We start from the raw sequence: 18558 nt of genomic DNA on the forward strand, positions 1-18558 counted from the left end.
TCCCTCACTCTCTCTCTCTCTCTCTCTCTCTCTCTCTCTCTCTCTCTCTCTCTCTCTCTCTCTCTCTCTCTCTCTCTCTCTCTTCCCCCCCCCCCCCCAGGCGATCGAGACGGCCCTGGACTGCCTGAAGAGTGCCAACACGGAGCCCTACTACCGCCGGCAGGCCTGGGAGGTCATCAAGTGCTTCCTGGTGGCCATGACGAGCCTGGAGGACAACAAGCACGCGCTCTACCAGCTCCTGGCGCACCCCAAGTAAGACAGCCAGCACGTGCGTGCGTGCGAGCGTGAACCGTGTCCCACCTGGGGCGCCACCTGCCCGATGCCAAATGCTCCAATTAATCAACATTCACAGAGCTCCCTCTCCCACCCTACCCTGATGGCGCTCACAGCCCGCTGTCGCTCAAGGTTCCCCGATTGCCATGGTTTTGGGTGGGGTGGGGTGGGGGGGGGTTGCTATTGACATCATTTCCCCCCTCTGGCCCGGCGCTCCATCTGTCTCCATCTGTAGCCCCTGACAGCACTGCGGGTGGTCCATGCTCCGCTTCCTCTCTTTCTTTCTCTCCATCTCATCTCTCTCTCTATCTGTTTGTCTTTCTCTCTCTCTCTCTCCCCTTCGTATGGCTGTGCACGGCTGCTGAGAGGGCTAATTACTCGGATGCTTCTGCCTGGGCTGCTGCGGTGGTGTGGTGGGAGGGTTGCATTACGGTGCCATTGATTCCCCAGCCGGCCCTAATTGACTTTCTCCCTCGTCTGTTTACCCCCAAACGCTCGCTTGTAACCCCTCTCCCCACACACACACACACACACACACACACACACACACACACACACACACGCGCGCAGCCCCTCTCTCTGGACGCTGGCTCTCTGCTCCGTAATGAAGACTGTCAGCTGTGAGGCGGCCAGGCGGGAAGGGAAGTCATCTCTGTCAGATGTCTTGATTCATGACATCCCATCTTTCCACCTTTTCCCCTTTAGTCTCTCTCTCTCCCCCCCCCCCCCTCTGTCTCTTCCTCACTCCGTTTTTTCTCTCTCTCGTTCCTCTCTGCACCTTGGCAGATGATGATGATGATGGTCACCGTGGAGAAAGGTTCCCTTTCAGTGGACAGAATGCTTTCCTAATACCGCAAATGCCACCAGGTATAATGGAGGCCCATTCAAGTGGCAGCCACGGTGTTATGAATTTGAATTGATTTGGCACTCTCCCCCTCGCCGTCACTCACTCACTCCCTCCCTCTCTCCCTCTATCTCTCTCTCTCTCTCGCTCTCTCTCTCTCTCTCTCTCTCTCTCTCCTTTCCCTCCCTTCAACCCCACTTCTGGGAAGCCGGGTCTTTTAAATAGCGATAATGAAATAGTGCAATCCATCACGGGTGCGGCTGGCATTTGGCATTCTAAAAAGCGGGGCCGGGCGGCCAGGATGGAGCCTCGCGCTGCTCTCCCTCTCTGTCCCGCAGACCCCATCGGAGCGGGTAAATAATGGCACGCCGAGTCAAATGCCAGCCCAGACACAAATAAAGACCTTCCATCCTCCGTTTGGCCACTTCAGGCTAGACAGCGCCACTGTGTCACCCAGCTATTTTTAGCTCCCGCATCAAGACCGAGTGGAGGGTTGCGACTGAAGTCTACCATTTTCTTTCTTTTGAAGGGCCTTACATGTCCCTGATGTCATGTATGCATTAGACTGTTCATAATGTAATGTCAGGACATGAATGCCTTTAGTGATGTACTGTATGTGGTGCATAATTGGGTATTTGGCTAATACAGTCAAGTATCTGTTGTCTGTTCAGCATCTCAGTTAATGCATCAAGTGCTGATGAACTAAGTGCTGCTATTTTGGCAGTGCTTAGAGACGTGTGCTTATTTGATTGCCTTTGCCAGCTGGAACTTGGCTACAGTTTCAGTGCGTGGGGAAAAACATTTGTCGTATTAAGTTTTACCAGTCTTGTTCTTCAAGTGCTCTTCAATCTCCCTATCAGGGGATACTATAAGCAGCTTTCAGAGAATTGTTCTGCCTCTGTCTGCATTTAACTCCCCTCTTTTCTGAATCCTTCCAGCTTCACGGAGAAGTGGATCCCGCCGGTGATCATCTCACACCGCTACAAGGCGCAGGACACCCCGGCGCGCCGAACCTTTGAGCAGGCGCTCACTGGAGCTTTCATGTCGGCCGTCATCAAGGACCTGAGGCCCAGCGCCCTGCCATTCGTGGCCAGCCTCATCCGCCACTACACCATGGTGGCAGTGGCACAGCAGTGCGGTAAGGCTGTGACTAATGCTGAGGAGGACAAAAGAACACACAACCAGCGGCTAATGCTGAGGTGGACAAAAGCACACATAACCAGCGGCTAATGCTAAAGTGGACAAAAGCACACACGTCCAGTGGTTAACGCTAAAGTGGACAAGGGCACATGCAACCAGTGGTTAACGCTAAAGTGGACAAAAGCACACACAGGCACAACAGAACATGCTGTACAGAAAATAATAAAAAGTATAGAGTCCATCCACTGTTGTGCTCCCAAACTCATTAAATGTTATTTGTCACGATAAGTCTCGACAAGATGGCTAGTCCCTGTTGTGTTGTAACCCAGATGTACTGTATATTTGTGTTGGTGTGTCTTCTGTGCTGTGGTAGCTGTTGTCTTTTGTTATGCTGGGAGGTGCTATAATGTTTATTAGGAAGAAATGCTGTAAAACTGTCTTTTTGTTATGAGAAATTCGGCAGTGAACATCAGTCAGCATCTGTCAAGCATAAAAATGCCAAATTGAATGAATTATTAGCTCGAGCATAATAAATTGCCCAATGTGTAACACTCACAGTTCCCGGGTTTTGAGCAGCATGGTTCATGTTTTGGTACAGATTCACACTGCCGTCTTTTTGTATTCAGTGTTTTCATTTTAATTAATGAATGAATGAAATAATCTTTTAATCTCTCCCTCCAGGCCCTTTCCTGTTGCCATGCTACCAGCTGGGGAGCCAGCCCAGCACAGCCATGTTCCACAGCGAGGAGAACGGCTCCAAGGGCATGGACCCGCTGGTGCTCATCGACGCCATCGCCATCTGCATGGCCTACGAGGAGAAGGAGCTGTGCAAGATCGGCGAGGTGGCGCTGGCGGTCATCTTCGACGTGGCCAGCATCATCCTGGGCTCCAAGGAGAGGGTGAGTGTGTGTGTGTGTGTGTGTGTGAGAGTGTGTGTGTGAGTGTGTGAGTGTGTGAGTGTGGGGGGGGGGGGCTGTGCTTGGTTTAGGCTGCCTTCTGCCTAGATGGATTTGGCTTCTATGTCTCTGTTCCATAATTGAAGAAGATTGCTCAATGGCTCTTTATCTAGCCATTTTCGCTTCATCTTTCAAATTGGGAAATAAGAAGATTAATAAAAGTTGATGTTGGGTGTGTGTATGTGTGGTGGTGGGGGGGGGGGGGGGGTGACTTCTATTCAAGTGAAACCTACTATTCAAACAATGAAATGGCCAAGTTTGTAATAATTATCCAATAATTATATCATATTTAGCCACAAACTGTGTCATGCATGCATTCTGTAGTCCCTCTGGAAGCCAGTCTCTGGAGTATTCAGTCTCTGGAGTGTGTTTGCGGTGTAAATGGGGCAAGTCTGAGCGATCTTTCTCCCTCTCCCCCCCCCCCCCCCCCCCAGGCTTGCCAGCTGCCCCTGTTCTCCTACATCGTGGAGCGCCTGTGCGCCTGCTGCTATGAGCAGGCCTGGTACGCCAAGCTGGGCGGCGTGGTCTCCATCAAGTTCCTCATGGAGCGCCTGCCCCTCATCTGGGTCCTCCAGAACCAGCTCACCTTCCTGAAGGCCCTGCTCTTTGTCATGATGGACCTCACTGGAGAGGTATGGCCACAGTCACTCAAACCCAGACAGTCGACACGGTCTACTTTTAAAGAGAAAGGGAGAATAAAACATCACTGCCATAGACACTATGCACAGAAACTAAATCTGTGTAGAATAATAATAAGAATAAGACTATGATATTTGGATAAAGTCAATCTAATAAAAAGAGAGTCATATTTTCTCGTCCTACGCTCAGCTTGTCTCTGCCGGAGTTGCCCATGTGTCTGTACTGCACATAAAGTTTGGACCTCTATTCGTCTCTTTTGATTAGTTGGGTGGGGAACTGTCTTGATGGCTTGTCTGAAGAGACTTATAGCTCATGAAAAAGTGTGTGTGTGTGTTTCATGGGTTACTGGTTTGGCTTATTTTATTATGTCTGAGCTGCAACCAATCACTCTGCTGTTATTGTTCAGGTTCCTTATTACCCACTCTAGCAATAAATTATCATCTGCTCCTTTCACAGAGGTATTAACCTCAACAAGTCATACTGGAAGTTGTAATAAATGTTAATATATTTTAACATTAAAAAGAAGTTCCTAGAAGTGAGTCATATACGTACACAAAAGTAATTCCAACGCTCAAGTGTTGACTACCTAGTTCTTAGTCATACAGTAACACAGTTAATGTTTCACAGTTTAGAATCCAGAGGACATGCATCAAGCCCGTATTCCTCTTGTTGCAGGTGTCCAACGGTGCGGTTGCCATGGCGAAGACTACGCTGGAGCAGCTGCTGGTGCGCTGTGCAACGCCGCTCAAGGACGAGGAGAAGTCCGAGGAGCTGCTGACCGCCCAGGACAAGAGCTTTCACATGGTGACCCACGACCTGGTGCGCGAGGTCACCTCGCCCAACTCCACCGTGCGCAAGCAGGCCATGCACTCGCTGCAGGTGCTGGCACAGGTCACCGGCAAGAGCGTCACCGTCATAATGGAACCCCACAAGGAGGTGTGTGTGTGTGTGTGTGTGTGCGCGACTGTGCGCACACTACTACTGTCTGTGTGTGTTTCTGTCTTTTTTGCAGGTTTGTATGTGAATGTCTGAGTGTGTGTGTGTGTGTGTGTTTGGTTGTGTGATCTTGGTTGGGTGTGGGTGCTAGTTTGTTGTGCAAGATCCCGGCACAATGGACAGTACATTTCTCTGTTCCCTGGGTGCTAATAAGTGTTTCGAGGATTGTGTCAAAACATCACCTAATGTTTGCCGGATACTCCCACTGGTGTCTAATGCCAAGTCATTTTCTTTTCAAGAGAGCTGTCCGGACATAGCAATTGAGCAAAAGCAATTTGCGATGCTAGTAATGGTCCTCCAGATAAAAGCATCGCTTCAACTCCACATATACTGCACTCTTAATCCCTTTAAAAAGTATTGAAAGACACAATTGGGCTCTAAGTTTGGACTATGTTGCTTTTATTGTTATGTTAATTTAATAATAACAACAGCAAAAAACTTAAATACGTTTTAACAATATCAAATTCTAGACACCACCTATACATCAGAACACACAGTAACTAAACACCATTTCACATAAACACATTGAACAACCCTGACAAACTCACAGTAGCACAGAGTTCAGATAACTAACCCCCCCCCCCCCCCCCCCCCACACACTTGCAGGTCTTACAGGACATGGTGCCCCCTAAGAAGCACCTGCTTCGGCACCAGCCGGCCAACGCCCAGATCGGCCTGATGGAGGGCAACACCTTCTGCACCACCCTGCAGCCCCGTCTCTTCACCATGGACCTCAATGTGATGGAGCACAAGGTCTTCTACACAGAGGTGGGGCTCCGCCGTCACAAGCCTATTTGCATTGCGTTCGCTCGCATTGCCGTGACATTCATATGGAAATATGAGTTTCTGGGAAATTAATCACCGTAGGACTGCTACTTAATGTCAATAGTTCTTCCTGATTTTTTTTTATATGCCTCTTGATTGGATTCTGATTGCTCACATTCAACACTATCGTTCTGCAACAATGTTTGTACATGTTGAATATTATCATTATACAGTAATTTCCTGTGTATTAGCCGCATTGTGTATAAAATGCAGGACAGTGTTTTATGCAAGTTAAAAAAGCAAAACCATATTAATAACATAATAACTGTCCCTGTGTATTAACCTCGTAGCTGAAGACATTTTGCAAAATCAACATAGAAACTTTGGTTAATAATATGGAAATTACGGTATGGGAAATTCAAATATATAAATGTATAATACACTACAAAAATGGGTTTAAGACATGTTTTGTTTCTCATGGACATTTTTTGTCGGCCTCATTTATTATCAAAGTTATGTATTGAATTGCCACAATCTCTCTGATCTGGATCAGTTCCAAAGTACACATGGTTGCCATCTGATGAGGGAGCTTGTGATCCTAGTTTGATGCTCTGCACCTAAGGGCTAGTTTTCCTCCCCTTGTAATGTTTTAGGCTCGTGTTGGGCCACATTAGGGGAGTGTTTATTGATCATTCTATTTGAGCCTGAAGCTCAGGTCTCATTTGTTAAGGTTGCAGAGGTAACCGTTCTCTCCCGTACTGTTTGTTTTTTGTATCTGCTGCCTGGTAAATTAGCCGGTTGTGTTTGTGTGTGGGGTGGCTCACGGTGCTTTGTATGCTTGTGTTCCCTCCAGCTGCTGAATCTGTGCGAGTCCGAGGATGCTACCCTGATGAAGCTACCCTGCTACAAGAGCCTGCCCTCTCTGGTGCCACTGCGCATTGCGGCACTCAGTGAGTACACAGACACACAGACACACAGACACACAGACACACAGACACACAGACACACAGACACACAGACACACAGACACACAGACACACAGACACACAGACACACAGACACACAGACACACAGACACACAGACACACAGACACACAGACACACAGACAGTGCCCGTTCAAACATGCTATTCCTGTAGAAAACCCGTAGCCCAATTACATGCCCGTAGGCAGGCCTGCTTTAAAAATACAATTAAAAAAATCTAAAACATCATTCTTTCTAAGCATTCAGTAATGAATACTGAATTGTATACTACAATACATTATAATAATTGTGCAGTGAGCAGAATTTAAGCATGGTTGCATGTGTCATTTTTTACAAATCAAAAGACAAGCCTAACAGCTGTTTTGAGTTAAGACTATATGCTTAGCCTATTGAATAACTTTGATAGAGAAGACAAATTAATTTGTGGAATTATGCATCCGAAATTTGCAATGATATGACTAAAAAAAAAAACAATCTCTGGTAGCCTGTAAGTGACATCACGCTCTGTCTGCCACTCGTTGTCTGTAGCTGATCAAAAGGACATAAGCCTTAAGCTTTGAGTTAAGGCTATATAGCCTATGTTTAGCCAATTGAATAACTTGATATAGAAGACAAACAATTTTGTGGAATGATGCATCATATGGAATTTTCAACAATATGACTCAAACACAGTCTCTGGTAGCCTATAAGTGACATCACGCTTTGTCTGCCACTAGTTGCTGTAGCTGGTCGTGTGTGGCGTTCTAAAACGTCCTTAAATTCGGACCATTATCGCATGTTTTAATTTGGGACCTTGTATTCGCTATTGTTTTGTTTATTCAAAGTTGTTTGTTGGCTCAACAATAATCATCTGAACATCTTGCATTCAGTGCTGCCAAAACTCTGCTTACCCTCTCTGTCTCTGGTCCTGCGCTGTGCTGTGTGAGAGGGGGAGTGGCTACAGTGGAGCGGCAAATGCCAATGTGTGCTTCTTTTTACCGATATATTTAACAAGATCTTTTGCATTACTTATCCAAACAACGTCTAACTTGGCACTGCACTTACTTGTTTGGAATCAATCGGAGGAACGGTTCGAGGTTACGAATAAAAGACAAACAGACAGACAGACGTTCCTTTCTAGATAGATAAATGTACCAAAGGCACAGATTGACTCCTCTCTCCTTTCCTGTTCCTGTGCAGATGCTCTGGCAGCGTGTAACTACCTCCCCCAGTCGCGGGAGAAGATCATCGCTGCCCTCTTCAAGGCCCTCAACTCCACCAACAGTGAACTGCAGGAGGCCGGGGAGGCTTGCATGAGAAAGGTTGGCACTAACCCCACGTCCTTCTCCCCTTCGTTCCTTCTCTTCTTTTCTTTCTTTCTTTCTTTCACCCTTTCTTTTTTTCACCCTTTCTTTCACCCTTTCTTTCACCCTTTCTTTCTTTCTTTCTTTCTTTCTTTCTCCCTTTCTTTCACCCTTTCTTTCTTTCACCCTTTCTTTCTTTCACCCTATCTCCTTTCCCCTCCCCTCTCTCTCCTTCGTTCTCTCCACTCCCTCCTCCCTCCATCTCTGCCCTGCTATCACTAATGACTTCTGCCAGGGAAAATCGATACAGGATGGAGTGCGGCTGGCTGCGAGGCTCAGAGTAAAATGAATGTGGGCGCCATGCATCATGCGTGGCCGGCGGCCCGCCACCAGAGCCCCAAAAACCCCCAGCCCCCCACCACCACCACCACCCCCAGCCCCCCACCACCACCCCCAGCCCCCCTTCTCTGTGCCTAATGGAGACGCACGCTGCCCCGCAGATCAGGGGACCCACAGGCACAGCTGCCCCACTGACACGACACGGCAGGAATATTGGGGCAGAAGCTACTTGGGAAGAAGGGGTGTAGGGCTCTGGTGAAAGGTCTCTGCTCTGCACAGTTGCCTAAATGTATTCTTGTTTGTTACTTTGTGTGTGTGTGTGTGTTGTGTAGTTCCTGGAGGGTGCCACCATCGAGGTGGACCAGATCCACACTCACATGCGCCCCCTGCTGATGATGCTGGGCGACTACCGCAGCCTCACCCTCAACGTGGTCAACAGGCTCACGTCAGTCACGCGCCTCTTCCCCAACTCCTTCAACGACAAGTTCTGCGATCAGATGATGGTGAGTCACCTTTGACCTCCACTACCTCAGCTCCATGACGTCAGCAGATCTTTATGGCTTTGGACACTGTTAACAATCTTTCCATTGTACTTCCACTGGCCATGAAACCATGTTCAAAGTCTTTCCATTTCCATTTATTCATTTAGCAGACACTTTTATCTACAGTGACTTAGAAAAGGAGGATTAACATTCAAGTTGCACTACGAAAGAGACCTTAGATAACAAAATAACACAAACTACATTGCAGCTGTTATTCTAAAACCATTTTCATTGGAGACCAGCACATCTCCTGTTATTGACTTGTGAATGGGCCTCATCCGACTGCTCCTGTGTGTGTCTCGTCTCTGTGCAGCAACACCTGAGGAAGTGGATGGAGGTGGTGGTCATCACCCACAAGGGAGGCCAGAGGAGCGATGGCAGTGTGAGTACCAGCGTCAGCACCGGGGAGGGCCAGGGTGTGTCTGGGGTGGGCCGCCAGGGCTGTGTGTGTGTGTGTGGGTGTATGTGTGTAGGGGGTTGAACTGTCAGGCGTGTGTGTGTGTGTGTGTGTGTTTGGGGGGGGGGTTATCAGGTGTGTGTGTGTGTGTCAGATTTAAGAACCTCTTCAGAGAGTGTGCTGACACTGGCAAGAAAACTCCTATCCAGACGCTTCCGTCAGGTAGAAGGCCCAAGGACAAGAATCAGCTTTCTGTTAGCGGTAACCTGTGCGCTTTCTTCTCCCCTCCCCCCGCCCGCTCCCCTCATCAGAGAAGGGCTCTCCGGAACGTTCCCACAGCGTAGCGCCAAAATGTGACGCGAAGCCACGGGTACATAGACACCCCCAGGGAGTGTTCTACATCTAATTGATGACAGCGCGTCTGCTGAGTGTGTGTGTGTGTGTGTGTGTGTTGGTTCTCAGGCGTGAGGTGTGAAGTTGTATGCGGCCATATTACAATCAATGATTAATTAGGCGCCAGCCTCCCCGAGGTCGGCTTGGTAACGAGCCTCGGGTGAGCAGGATGCTCGTTATCTCGTGGACGGATAACCTTGTGGAGAAGAGAAAAGGTGAGGAGGAGAGCGTCCGCTGTCTCCTTCTGCCCACTCGCCACTCATTCGTTCTTTCTGTTCTTTGTGTTCCCTCTGTTTTTCCTCTCTCTCTCATGCTATCGCTCTCGGTGTCATTCCCTCTCTCCCTCTCTCTCTCTCTCTCTCTCTCCCCCCCCCTCTCTTGCTCTCTATGTCATTCTGTCTCTTTTCCTCCTTTCTTCTAATCAAACATGTCGTAACTACGTAGAAATTGGCCTTCTGCCCGCCGCTTCGTTGGCAGATGAACGCTGCTCACAATGAAGCTGGGGTCACCAGGGGTCACGGGGAGGTGTTTAGAGCGCCATTAAACACAAGGACGGCATAATGAGGCGAACACGGAATTATTTCATTTTCTTCCTTTCTTGGCGCTTTTCAAAGATAATGAGGGGAGCTAATGGCTTGATGGTACCGCCATGCGCATTTGTCGTGTGAATCAGATATGGTCGTGATACAAAGGTGTCAACACCTATGTAATGTCCACCTTACTGTAGGTGCCTGTGTCATTTTGTAATTTGTAACTATGTCATTTTGTTGCATTTTCATTTACACCTAAAATTTTCCAATGGTAGCCATGGTTCTATTACACATAGTCTAACAGTGCTTCACTTAGTTTATACCTGGAACACAGCACTGCCCCTGTAGCCCTGTCCAGTCGTCCACTTGCCTCTCTAACCCCCTGCTCTCCGTTGTTTCCGTTCCCCGGCGCAGCCTGCACTGGAGGGCGCTGAGGTGAGCAGGTCCGGCCGCTGGTGCTCTGCCATCTCCGGCTGTGGTGTGGTGGTGGTGGTGGTGGTGGTGGTGGTGGTGGTGGTCGTGGGTGACTCTGTGCCCGTGGTGCTAGTGGAGTGTTCTGTAGTTTGTCGTGTGCGTGTGTGTCGTGCTGTTTTTAATTCTGGTGCCCCTCCTTCCCCTGAGGAGGACCCTTCCTACCCCCCCCCCCCCCGCCTTGCCCCCAAGTAATGGTACTGACCCCCACCCCCAATCCTAAAGTCCGTTGGTTGAGGCAGTTTTAATTGTGCCATGTGTTGTGGTGTATGTGTTCATTTAATCTTTTCTACAGTGGTTTGATTGGTAATAATCATTGGTCACCTGTGTCTTTACCCCATTCTTGCTGAATGCCATTTTTTTTACCCAGCTTGCTTTCCATAACCCATTGTGCCAGTGAGCTCCGACTGTCTCCATATCTATTTATTTATGTATTTATTTGTTTGTTTATTTATTTTATTTGTTTATTTAGACATTTTCAGACAGACTATGAGCGCAGTTGTTGTTTTACCCGCCTAGTAACATACCCCCCCATTTTTTTACCCCTGACCTCGCCTTGCTCCAGTGTGCCATTAAGGCAGCCTAAACGTAGCCTAACCCTGCGCAGCACACGGCTAACCGTCCTCCATCTCCTCCACTCCCTGCCCCCCCCCCCCCTCAGGAGATGAAGATCTGTTCGGCCATCATCAACCTCTTCCACCTGATCCCCGCCGCCCCGCAGACCCTGGTCAAGCCCCTGCTGGAGGTGGTGATGAAGACGGAGAGGGCCATGCTCATAGAGGTACACCTGCGTCACGCTCTCACCGAAGCTCGGCCACTTCTGTGTTAGAATGACCTCACTATCCCCCATGCCCACTGCAGCTCTGTTATGTGCTAACTTGACTAATTTACTCGTTCTAAGCCTCATGCCGTCCTTATGACTAGTATTGATATTGGCAGGCTGCACAATTTCCCATCTCTATTGACTGTTATTGGATTGCAGTTTTATTACTTGCTACCTTGCTGTGTGTAGTTAGCATATTTCTTATCTTAAGCGTAAAGGCACTCTTCACTGTGCTGAGGTCGGTATCCACAGAGCCTAGCTGTTGTGTTGTAAGCATGTGTGTGTGTGTGTGTGTGTGTGTGTGTAGGTTTGATCTTAACCGTGAGTTGTTGTGTTGCTAGGCGGGCAGTCCCTTCAGAGAGCCCCTCATCAAGTTCCTGACGCGCCACCCATCTCAGACCGTGGAGCTGTTCATGATGGAGGCCACCCTCAACGACCCGCAGTGGAGCCGCATGTTCATGGTAGCACCTCTGAACACCTCCTTTTACCGAACGCTTACGCAGGAATACAGCATGGCTCAATGTGTAGTCCCCAGAGATCAGTAGTTGTGTTGTAACCCCCGCCCCCCCTGTCATCTGCCCCACCTTTGCAGAGCTTCCTGAAGCACAAAGACGCCAAGCCCCTGCGGGATGTGCTGGCCTCCAACCCCAGCCGCTTCGTCCCCCTGCTGGTGCCCCCAGGCACTGCACCCACCGTCCGGCCCGGCTCACCATCCACCAGCACCGCCCGCCTCGACCTGCAGTTCCAGGCCATCAAGGTGATTACGTCATAGACAAAGGCCAAGATCCTAAGTCCTAGGCCCTAGGATCATTTGAAGTTGATGAGGAGGGAAATCAGTGTGATGGTATTGACTAAGGAGCTTCTTTTGGTATCTCAGTTACTGAATAGTATTCATGAACTGGAGGACTTGGTTTTGAAGGCCCACTAGCAGATTCTGTTGGCAGCATCCAACACCTTTAACTATTCATTTACCCTTGAGAACATCAGAGTTTGTTTGACTGACTGGTCCTTTCAGGGCTTTAATGTCCTAGAGGAGGTATTTAACGGCTCCCCTCTCGCCCTCCCCAGATCATCAGCATCATCGTGAAAAACGACGAGGGATGGCTGGCGGGTCAGCACTCTCTGGTCAGCCAGCTGCGCCGTGTCTGGGTCAGCGAGGCCTTTCAGGAGCGCCACCGCAAAGACAACATGGCCTCCACCAACTGGAAGGAGCCCAAGCTGCTGGCCTTCTGCCTGCTCAGCTACTGCAAGTGAGTCACACAACCCCCCCCCAAACACGCGCCCCACACACACACACACACACACACACACACACACACACACACACACCTATCTCACACCCCCATCTCTATTACATGTAAAGGTTGTGGCCATACTGGTTAAATTGATTCTGTTGGATTGATCATTGAGAAGGTTTTGTTTATTTCAATATGGTTCATGCAATTTTTTCCAGCTTGTGAATAAATCTTTTGGTTTCAATTTTATTATTAAATTTCGACTGTCCAAATACTGCATAAGTATTTTTCCATGATGCAGAGCTCATGTTCTCTTTCAGTGGCAGTATGATTCATCAGGCGAGCATCGGCGTGTCCCATTACATTGATCTATAGTTATGTCTACTGTCAAGTCAATTCCTCTATCCGCTCAAGCAAACATGCTTTTGCTTTTAAAGTTGCTCACGGCCTTCTCCTTTCTGTGCCAGGCGGAACTACTCGGAGATCGAGCTGCTCTTCCAGCTGCTGCGGGCCTTCACGGGCCGCTTCCTGTGCAACATGACCTTCCTCAAGGAGTACATGGAGGATGAGATCCCCAAGAACTACAGCATCGTCCACAAGCGCGCGCTCTTCTTCCGCTTCGTGGAGTTCAACGACCCGCACTTCGGCGACGAGCTCAAGGCCAAGGTGAGACCGCCTCCGGATCGCTGGATCCAGATCAGACGTTGCTTAACTCCTGCAAAACAGAGGCGTCTGTGGTCAGGACTGATCAGCCCTTCTGGGCACTGCTTCTGTTTTGTGTCTTTTTTTTTTGTGAAATTTGTTATTTCAGAATGCAAAACTGTAGGGAGTTTGACTTTGCAATGACCCCCATCATCTTGCAGTTATTTATCACAAGTATGACTGCGTTGTGTGACTTTAGCTAGCGTGTGTGTGTGTGTGTGTGTGTGTGTGTGTGTGTGTGTGTGCTCCTTGCGTACGGAGTGTGTGGGTCATTGAGTGCATAAAGAGTAGGGTGCAGCCGTGGTTTGGAGCACGTTTTTCCGTCACGCTTCTGTGGCGATGGGTTCCTAATCCTTGCATGGAGGACGGCCGTTGAATAAGTATGCCATTACACACACACACACACGTTGTCTAGCATGGACACATTCAGCTAGCCTCTCTGAGCTCCGACCAACATGAGGCCTTCTCACCTCCTCAGCACCCCCCAAACATTCATCTCAATCCCAGCCCCTGTCACACACATTTCACACACATTTTTTGGGGTGAAAGCAGATTCATCATTCAACCACCATGAATCTGTTTGTTTTGGGAAAAATACTTTTTTCTCCCCCCTTTCCCTTGCGGCATTTGAATCTCATCATTAGGTCCCCCACTGCTCGCTGAAGTGTTTCGGGTGTCAAAGGCACGGCGTGGCTCAGCCATTATTTCTGCACTTAATCGCCGCACCGCCCCGGCCCCGAGCAGATGTTGGCTCGGTGTGCAGCGCCCCCGCTGGCATCCCGCTAATTGACCCAAACAGCTTCTCACAAAAAGATCCCCCCCCCCACTCGCGATTGCCTGCACAAACGCAATCGCTGAATGGCCTCAAGAGATTGCCGACCTGCTCCTATGCCTTTCCCTGACATGTTAAACAACGAGCGCAAAAAGTCTATCGACTCCCTCTAACTACACGAGCGAGCGCGAAAGAGCAGACAGCCAAAGACGTGGTCTGAATGCGTGTAGAGATGGAGACCGTCTCTCTGCGCCCTGGAGCTTCAGCAGCTGGGCTCTTTAGCGTAGCGTGTGTATTTTTGGCACCTCTTCGTGTGTGTGTGTGTGTGTGTGTGTGTGTGTGTGTGTGTGTGTGTGTGTGTGTGTGTGTGTGTGTGTGTGTGTGTGTGTGTGTGTGTGTGTGTGTGTGTGTGTGTGTGTGTGTGTGTGTGTGTGTGTGTGTGTGTGTGTGTGTGTGTGTGTGTGTGTGTGTGTGTGTGTGTGTGTGTGTGTGTCTAGAGGGTTTGCCTCAGAATAGTAGATAATGACTAAAGCTCCTTAGCGGCGCTAGTAGCGCTAATGCTAATGGATAGCCTCAGTGAAGGGAGGGATGGGGATAATGGAGACGCACCTGCAGGCAGAACACACTGACCCACCTTCACAGCACCCCAGGGACCGACACGCATACACACGCACACTCAAGAGAATGGCGCACACTCACGTTCAGAATCTCTTTCTTTCATTCATTCTCTCTTTGTCTCTTTCTCCATCACTCTTTTACACACACACACACACACACACATGCAGAGAGGGTGCCAGCTTCAAAAATGGAAAGAACTCTCCTCATAATGAGGGGAGCTGCAGGGAGGGCGGAAGAGTGGACGGCCAAATTGCAGCGTTGTTGTTCTGAGGCCAGTGACACACGCCTCAGCTGCAATCCCCCTCTCACAGCTCTGAAGGGGAATAATGGCGGCGTTTTTCTTGTGTCACAGTAAACCCTCGGAGGCGGCCTTGAAGGGGTGGGGTGGGGTGGAGAGAAGAGGCGCGAAGAAAAAGCCCTTTACAAACTCTCCAGTTCCCTAGCAACTGTGTGAAAGTTCCGAGAAGCCTGGCATAAAATACATTTTCTTTTCTTGCAATCGAGACAGAGATCCTTGGGAATATAAACTCTGGTGTGTGAGTGTGCACCAGTATGTCTCTGTGTGTGAGTGTGTGGCAGTATGCCTGCGTGTGTGTGTGTGTGTGTGTGTTTGTTTGTGTATGCGATACCAGGCCCGTGTTGCAGAGTAAACTCGGGCGATAATAGACGGCGGACAAATGTTCCCTTCGAGGCCAGTCTTACCACATGTCACTGCTCTCCACTTCTCCAGCCCTCTCACACACCCCCCCCAACCAATTTCCACCTCAGCAGCTGTGTCAAGACAGCAGCCGTCCTCCACGCTCATCTCCTTCCTCAGTGCAGTCTCTGGCTCAAGCCTCCTCCCTCTCTATGAGTTGAGCTACCAACTTTCGGGCCAGTGTGTTGTCTTGTCTTGTCTTGTCTTGTCTTGTCCTGTCCTGTTTGTCATGCCTGCAGTAGTAGCAGTAGCTCTGGCTAGTTGAGTGGCCTGATGAGAGCGTCACTGCTAGCTAGCGCGATGGCATTAGCATAGCGAGAGTGTTGTCAGCGGTGATGGATCTCCATGAGGTTGCCACACACTGGAGGCACTTTACCCTTCCCCCTGGTCTTGGGTCTCTCTCTCTCTCTCTCTCTCTCTCTCTCTCTCTCTTTCTCTTTCTCTTTCTCTTTCTCTTTCTCTCTCTCTCTCTCTTTCTCTCTCTCTCTTTCTCTCTCTCTCTCTCTCTCTCTCTCTCTCTCTCTCTCTCGTTCTCGTTCTCTTTCTCTTTCTCTCTCTTTCTCTCTCTCTCTCTCTTTCATTCTCTCTTTCTCTCTCTCTCTTTCTCTCTCTCTCTTTCATTCTCTCTCTCTCTCTCCCCCCCTCCCCCTCCCTCTCCCTCTCTCCCTCGGTGTCATCTCTGATGTGTCAGTAATACCTTCAGCAGCAGACCTTCCAGCTGTTAACTGCTTAGGCACTTGTCCCCTCCACACATGCACATGTGTACCACGCATGCATGTGCGCTTTCTTCTTAATATTTCCGCCACCTTCTGCCTCATTCCTCTACATCCTCTGTGTGTGCATTAAACACACTCACTCACTCACACTCTCTCTCTCTCTCTCTCTCTCTCTCTCTCTCTCTCCCCCCACCCCCTCCCCCTCCCTCTCCCTCTCTCCCTCGGTGTCATCTCTGATGTGTCAGTAATACCTTCAGCAGCAGACCTTCCAGCTGTTAACTGCTTAGGCACTTGTCCCCTCCACACATGCACATGTGTACCACGCATGCATGTGCGCTTTCTTCTTAATATTTCCGCCACCTTCTGCCTCATTCCTCTACATCCTCTGTGTGTGCATTAAACACACTCACTCACTCACACTCTCTCTCTCTCTCTCTCTCTCTCTCTCTCTCTCTCTCTCTCTCTCTCTCTCTCTCTCTCTCTCTCTCTCTCTCTGCTTCTTAATGGCTTCATCCTGCCAGATGCTGCCGTAGAGGTGAGGTGCTCTGGTTGATTCATGGGGCCCGGTGAGGTGCAGCTGATGAATGAACGCTGTGCTGTGACAAGTCTAGTCACTCTTATATATTCCCCCTACTTAGGCGCGCGACCATGTCCTCTACACCCTGTAGCCTGTATCAAACTGTGTGTGTGTGTGTCGGGTATGGGCGAAGCACAGCACAGCAAATGTCTGTGTGTGACCGTATATAATAACTTTGGAAAACACCTAAATATGGATATGGAGGACTGTACTCTGCACTAAAAATCCTCTGCGTGCTGACTGAGAGACCATTCATATGTCACACTGTATGTAGTCTCATTAGTTGCCTTGGTTCAGCTCCTATTTTAAGCACACAGAAATGGCCTAATGGAGACTATTAAACCAGTATAATAAGCTGTCTGTGAATGTGCTCTAGTTCAGAGTTGTACAAAATTAGAGCCTTTTAATGGCTGACTAGTGTGAATAGTGTGAAGTGTGTGACATAGGTGGGTGGAATTGTGGGTTGTGAATGTATGATCCATAATTAAAGTATGTTCATAAATGAGCATGTACATTTTGTGTCTTTAGCCAGCACTCAAAACTAGGTGAAAAAAAAACGGCGTTAATAACTTGATAACTTAGCTTGATATGTCAGGAATTGATTTGAGAGTTGATGTAAAATGTAGTTGTGTGTGTGTGTGGTCCCTGTAGGTCCTGCAGCACATCCTGAACCCGGCGTTCCTCTGCAGCTTTGAGAAGGGTGAGGGGGAGCAGCTGCTGGGCCCGCCCAACCCAGAGGGAGACAACCCCGAGAGCATCACCAGTGTCTTCATCACCAAGGTAACCGAGCCCGCACCGCACCGCACCGCACCGCCCAGACCTGACACTCCCAACCCAAAGCTTCATACATCAATCCCTACCCCCCACACACACACACACACACACACGCTCTCTTCTCCCCTCTTCAGTCCCTCCTCCCCTTTAGGCGGAGCCGTCACTCCCTTCTCATCAAAGCGCTCATTTGTCAAGTCGGAGTGAAGTGTCTGTGTCTGAGTGAGTGGGTGTGTTTGTGTGTGTGTGTGTGTGTGTGTGTGTGTGGCGGGGCCTTGAAATGTCACCGTCGCGCCCTGGAAAGGTCAGCGCGTTTTGTTGTGTTGCGGTGCGTCTTGGGCTCCCTTTCCTTAAGAGAATGGGATTAGAGCATTGACAAACACCCCTATTGACGGCCCGGCTCGTTTGTCTCTCTCTTCCTCACCCCGGATCGATTTCTCCTCCTCCTCCTCCTCCTCTTCCTTTTTCCCCGGACTGATTAGCTGTGATGGAAAGCAGACCCACGTCCCTGCTGCCGAACGCATAGGGCTCTCGGCAGAGTAGAGTGAAATTGTGTGTGTGTGTGTGTGTGTGTGTGTGTGTGTGTGTGTGTGTGTGTGTGTGTGTGTGTGTGTGTGTGTGTGTGTGTGTGTGTGTGTGTGTGTGTGTGTGTGTGTGTGTGTGTGGTGAGTGTATACTGTGTGGATTAGCCACAATGCATATCTTTTGTCTGCTGCCTGTGGCTTGGCTTTTGTCACTGACTGAATGGCAGATTTGAGAGGACCCCGTCGAGACTGCTTATCTGAACTGCCTTGCAATAGAGTGAGAGTGGATGCTGGAGCGTAAAGGCTTGTGGCCCCTTGTGATTTCATCCCCGTGGTCATGGCTCAGCACTTTGTCCACCTGTTCAGCGACCGCGTTCGATTCCGCAGCCTGGCGCGAGATGGGGTTGGTTTATGCTTTGCATTTGTCTGTCCATCCACAAAGTGGAGTTGTTGCCCTTCTGAGGGCTTTCAAGAGCGTCCAAACACCAGCTAAGCTTGCACTCCCAATAGCTTCACTGTGCTATGACTGTGCTCTGTTCAATAATACATGTAGCCTGTAGCCCTCATGACC

At 49.4% G+C, this 18558-nt stretch overlaps 1 protein-coding gene across 1 annotated transcript in view; it reads left to right on the forward strand.

The window, feature by feature from the left end:
• The window catches only part of trrap (transformation/transcription domain-associated protein), a 96172-nt gene that overhangs the window by 20812 nt on the left and 56802 nt on the right, over window positions 1–18558 (forward strand). Inside the window, exons 21-37 of the mRNA XM_076298803.1 lie at window positions 101–252; window positions 2056–2255; window positions 2939–3156; window positions 3648–3845; window positions 4528–4788; window positions 5455–5616; window positions 6467–6563; window positions 7777–7898; window positions 8552–8722; window positions 9075–9143; window positions 10496–10516; window positions 11214–11333; window positions 11717–11836; window positions 11968–12132; window positions 12444–12625; window positions 13078–13276; window positions 17344–17472. Coding sequence (XP_076154918.1) covers window positions 101–252; window positions 2056–2255; window positions 2939–3156; window positions 3648–3845; window positions 4528–4788; window positions 5455–5616; window positions 6467–6563; window positions 7777–7898; window positions 8552–8722; window positions 9075–9143; window positions 10496–10516; window positions 11214–11333; window positions 11717–11836; window positions 11968–12132; window positions 12444–12625; window positions 13078–13276; window positions 17344–17472 — 2586 coding nt within the window. The remainder of the gene's footprint in view (window positions 1–100; window positions 253–2055; window positions 2256–2938; window positions 3157–3647; window positions 3846–4527; window positions 4789–5454; window positions 5617–6466; window positions 6564–7776; window positions 7899–8551; window positions 8723–9074; window positions 9144–10495; window positions 10517–11213; window positions 11334–11716; window positions 11837–11967; window positions 12133–12443; window positions 12626–13077; window positions 13277–17343; window positions 17473–18558) is intronic.

This window comes from Alosa pseudoharengus, unplaced genomic scaffold, assembly GCF_046254945.1.
Source record: "Alosa pseudoharengus isolate Yale_2024_CS ecotype anadromous, Long Island Sound unplaced genomic scaffold, YU_APseudo_1.1 YU_APseudo_1.1_scf_21, whole genome shotgun sequence".
Taxonomy (NCBI): domain Eukaryota; kingdom Metazoa; phylum Chordata; class Actinopteri; order Clupeiformes; family Clupeidae; genus Alosa; species Alosa pseudoharengus.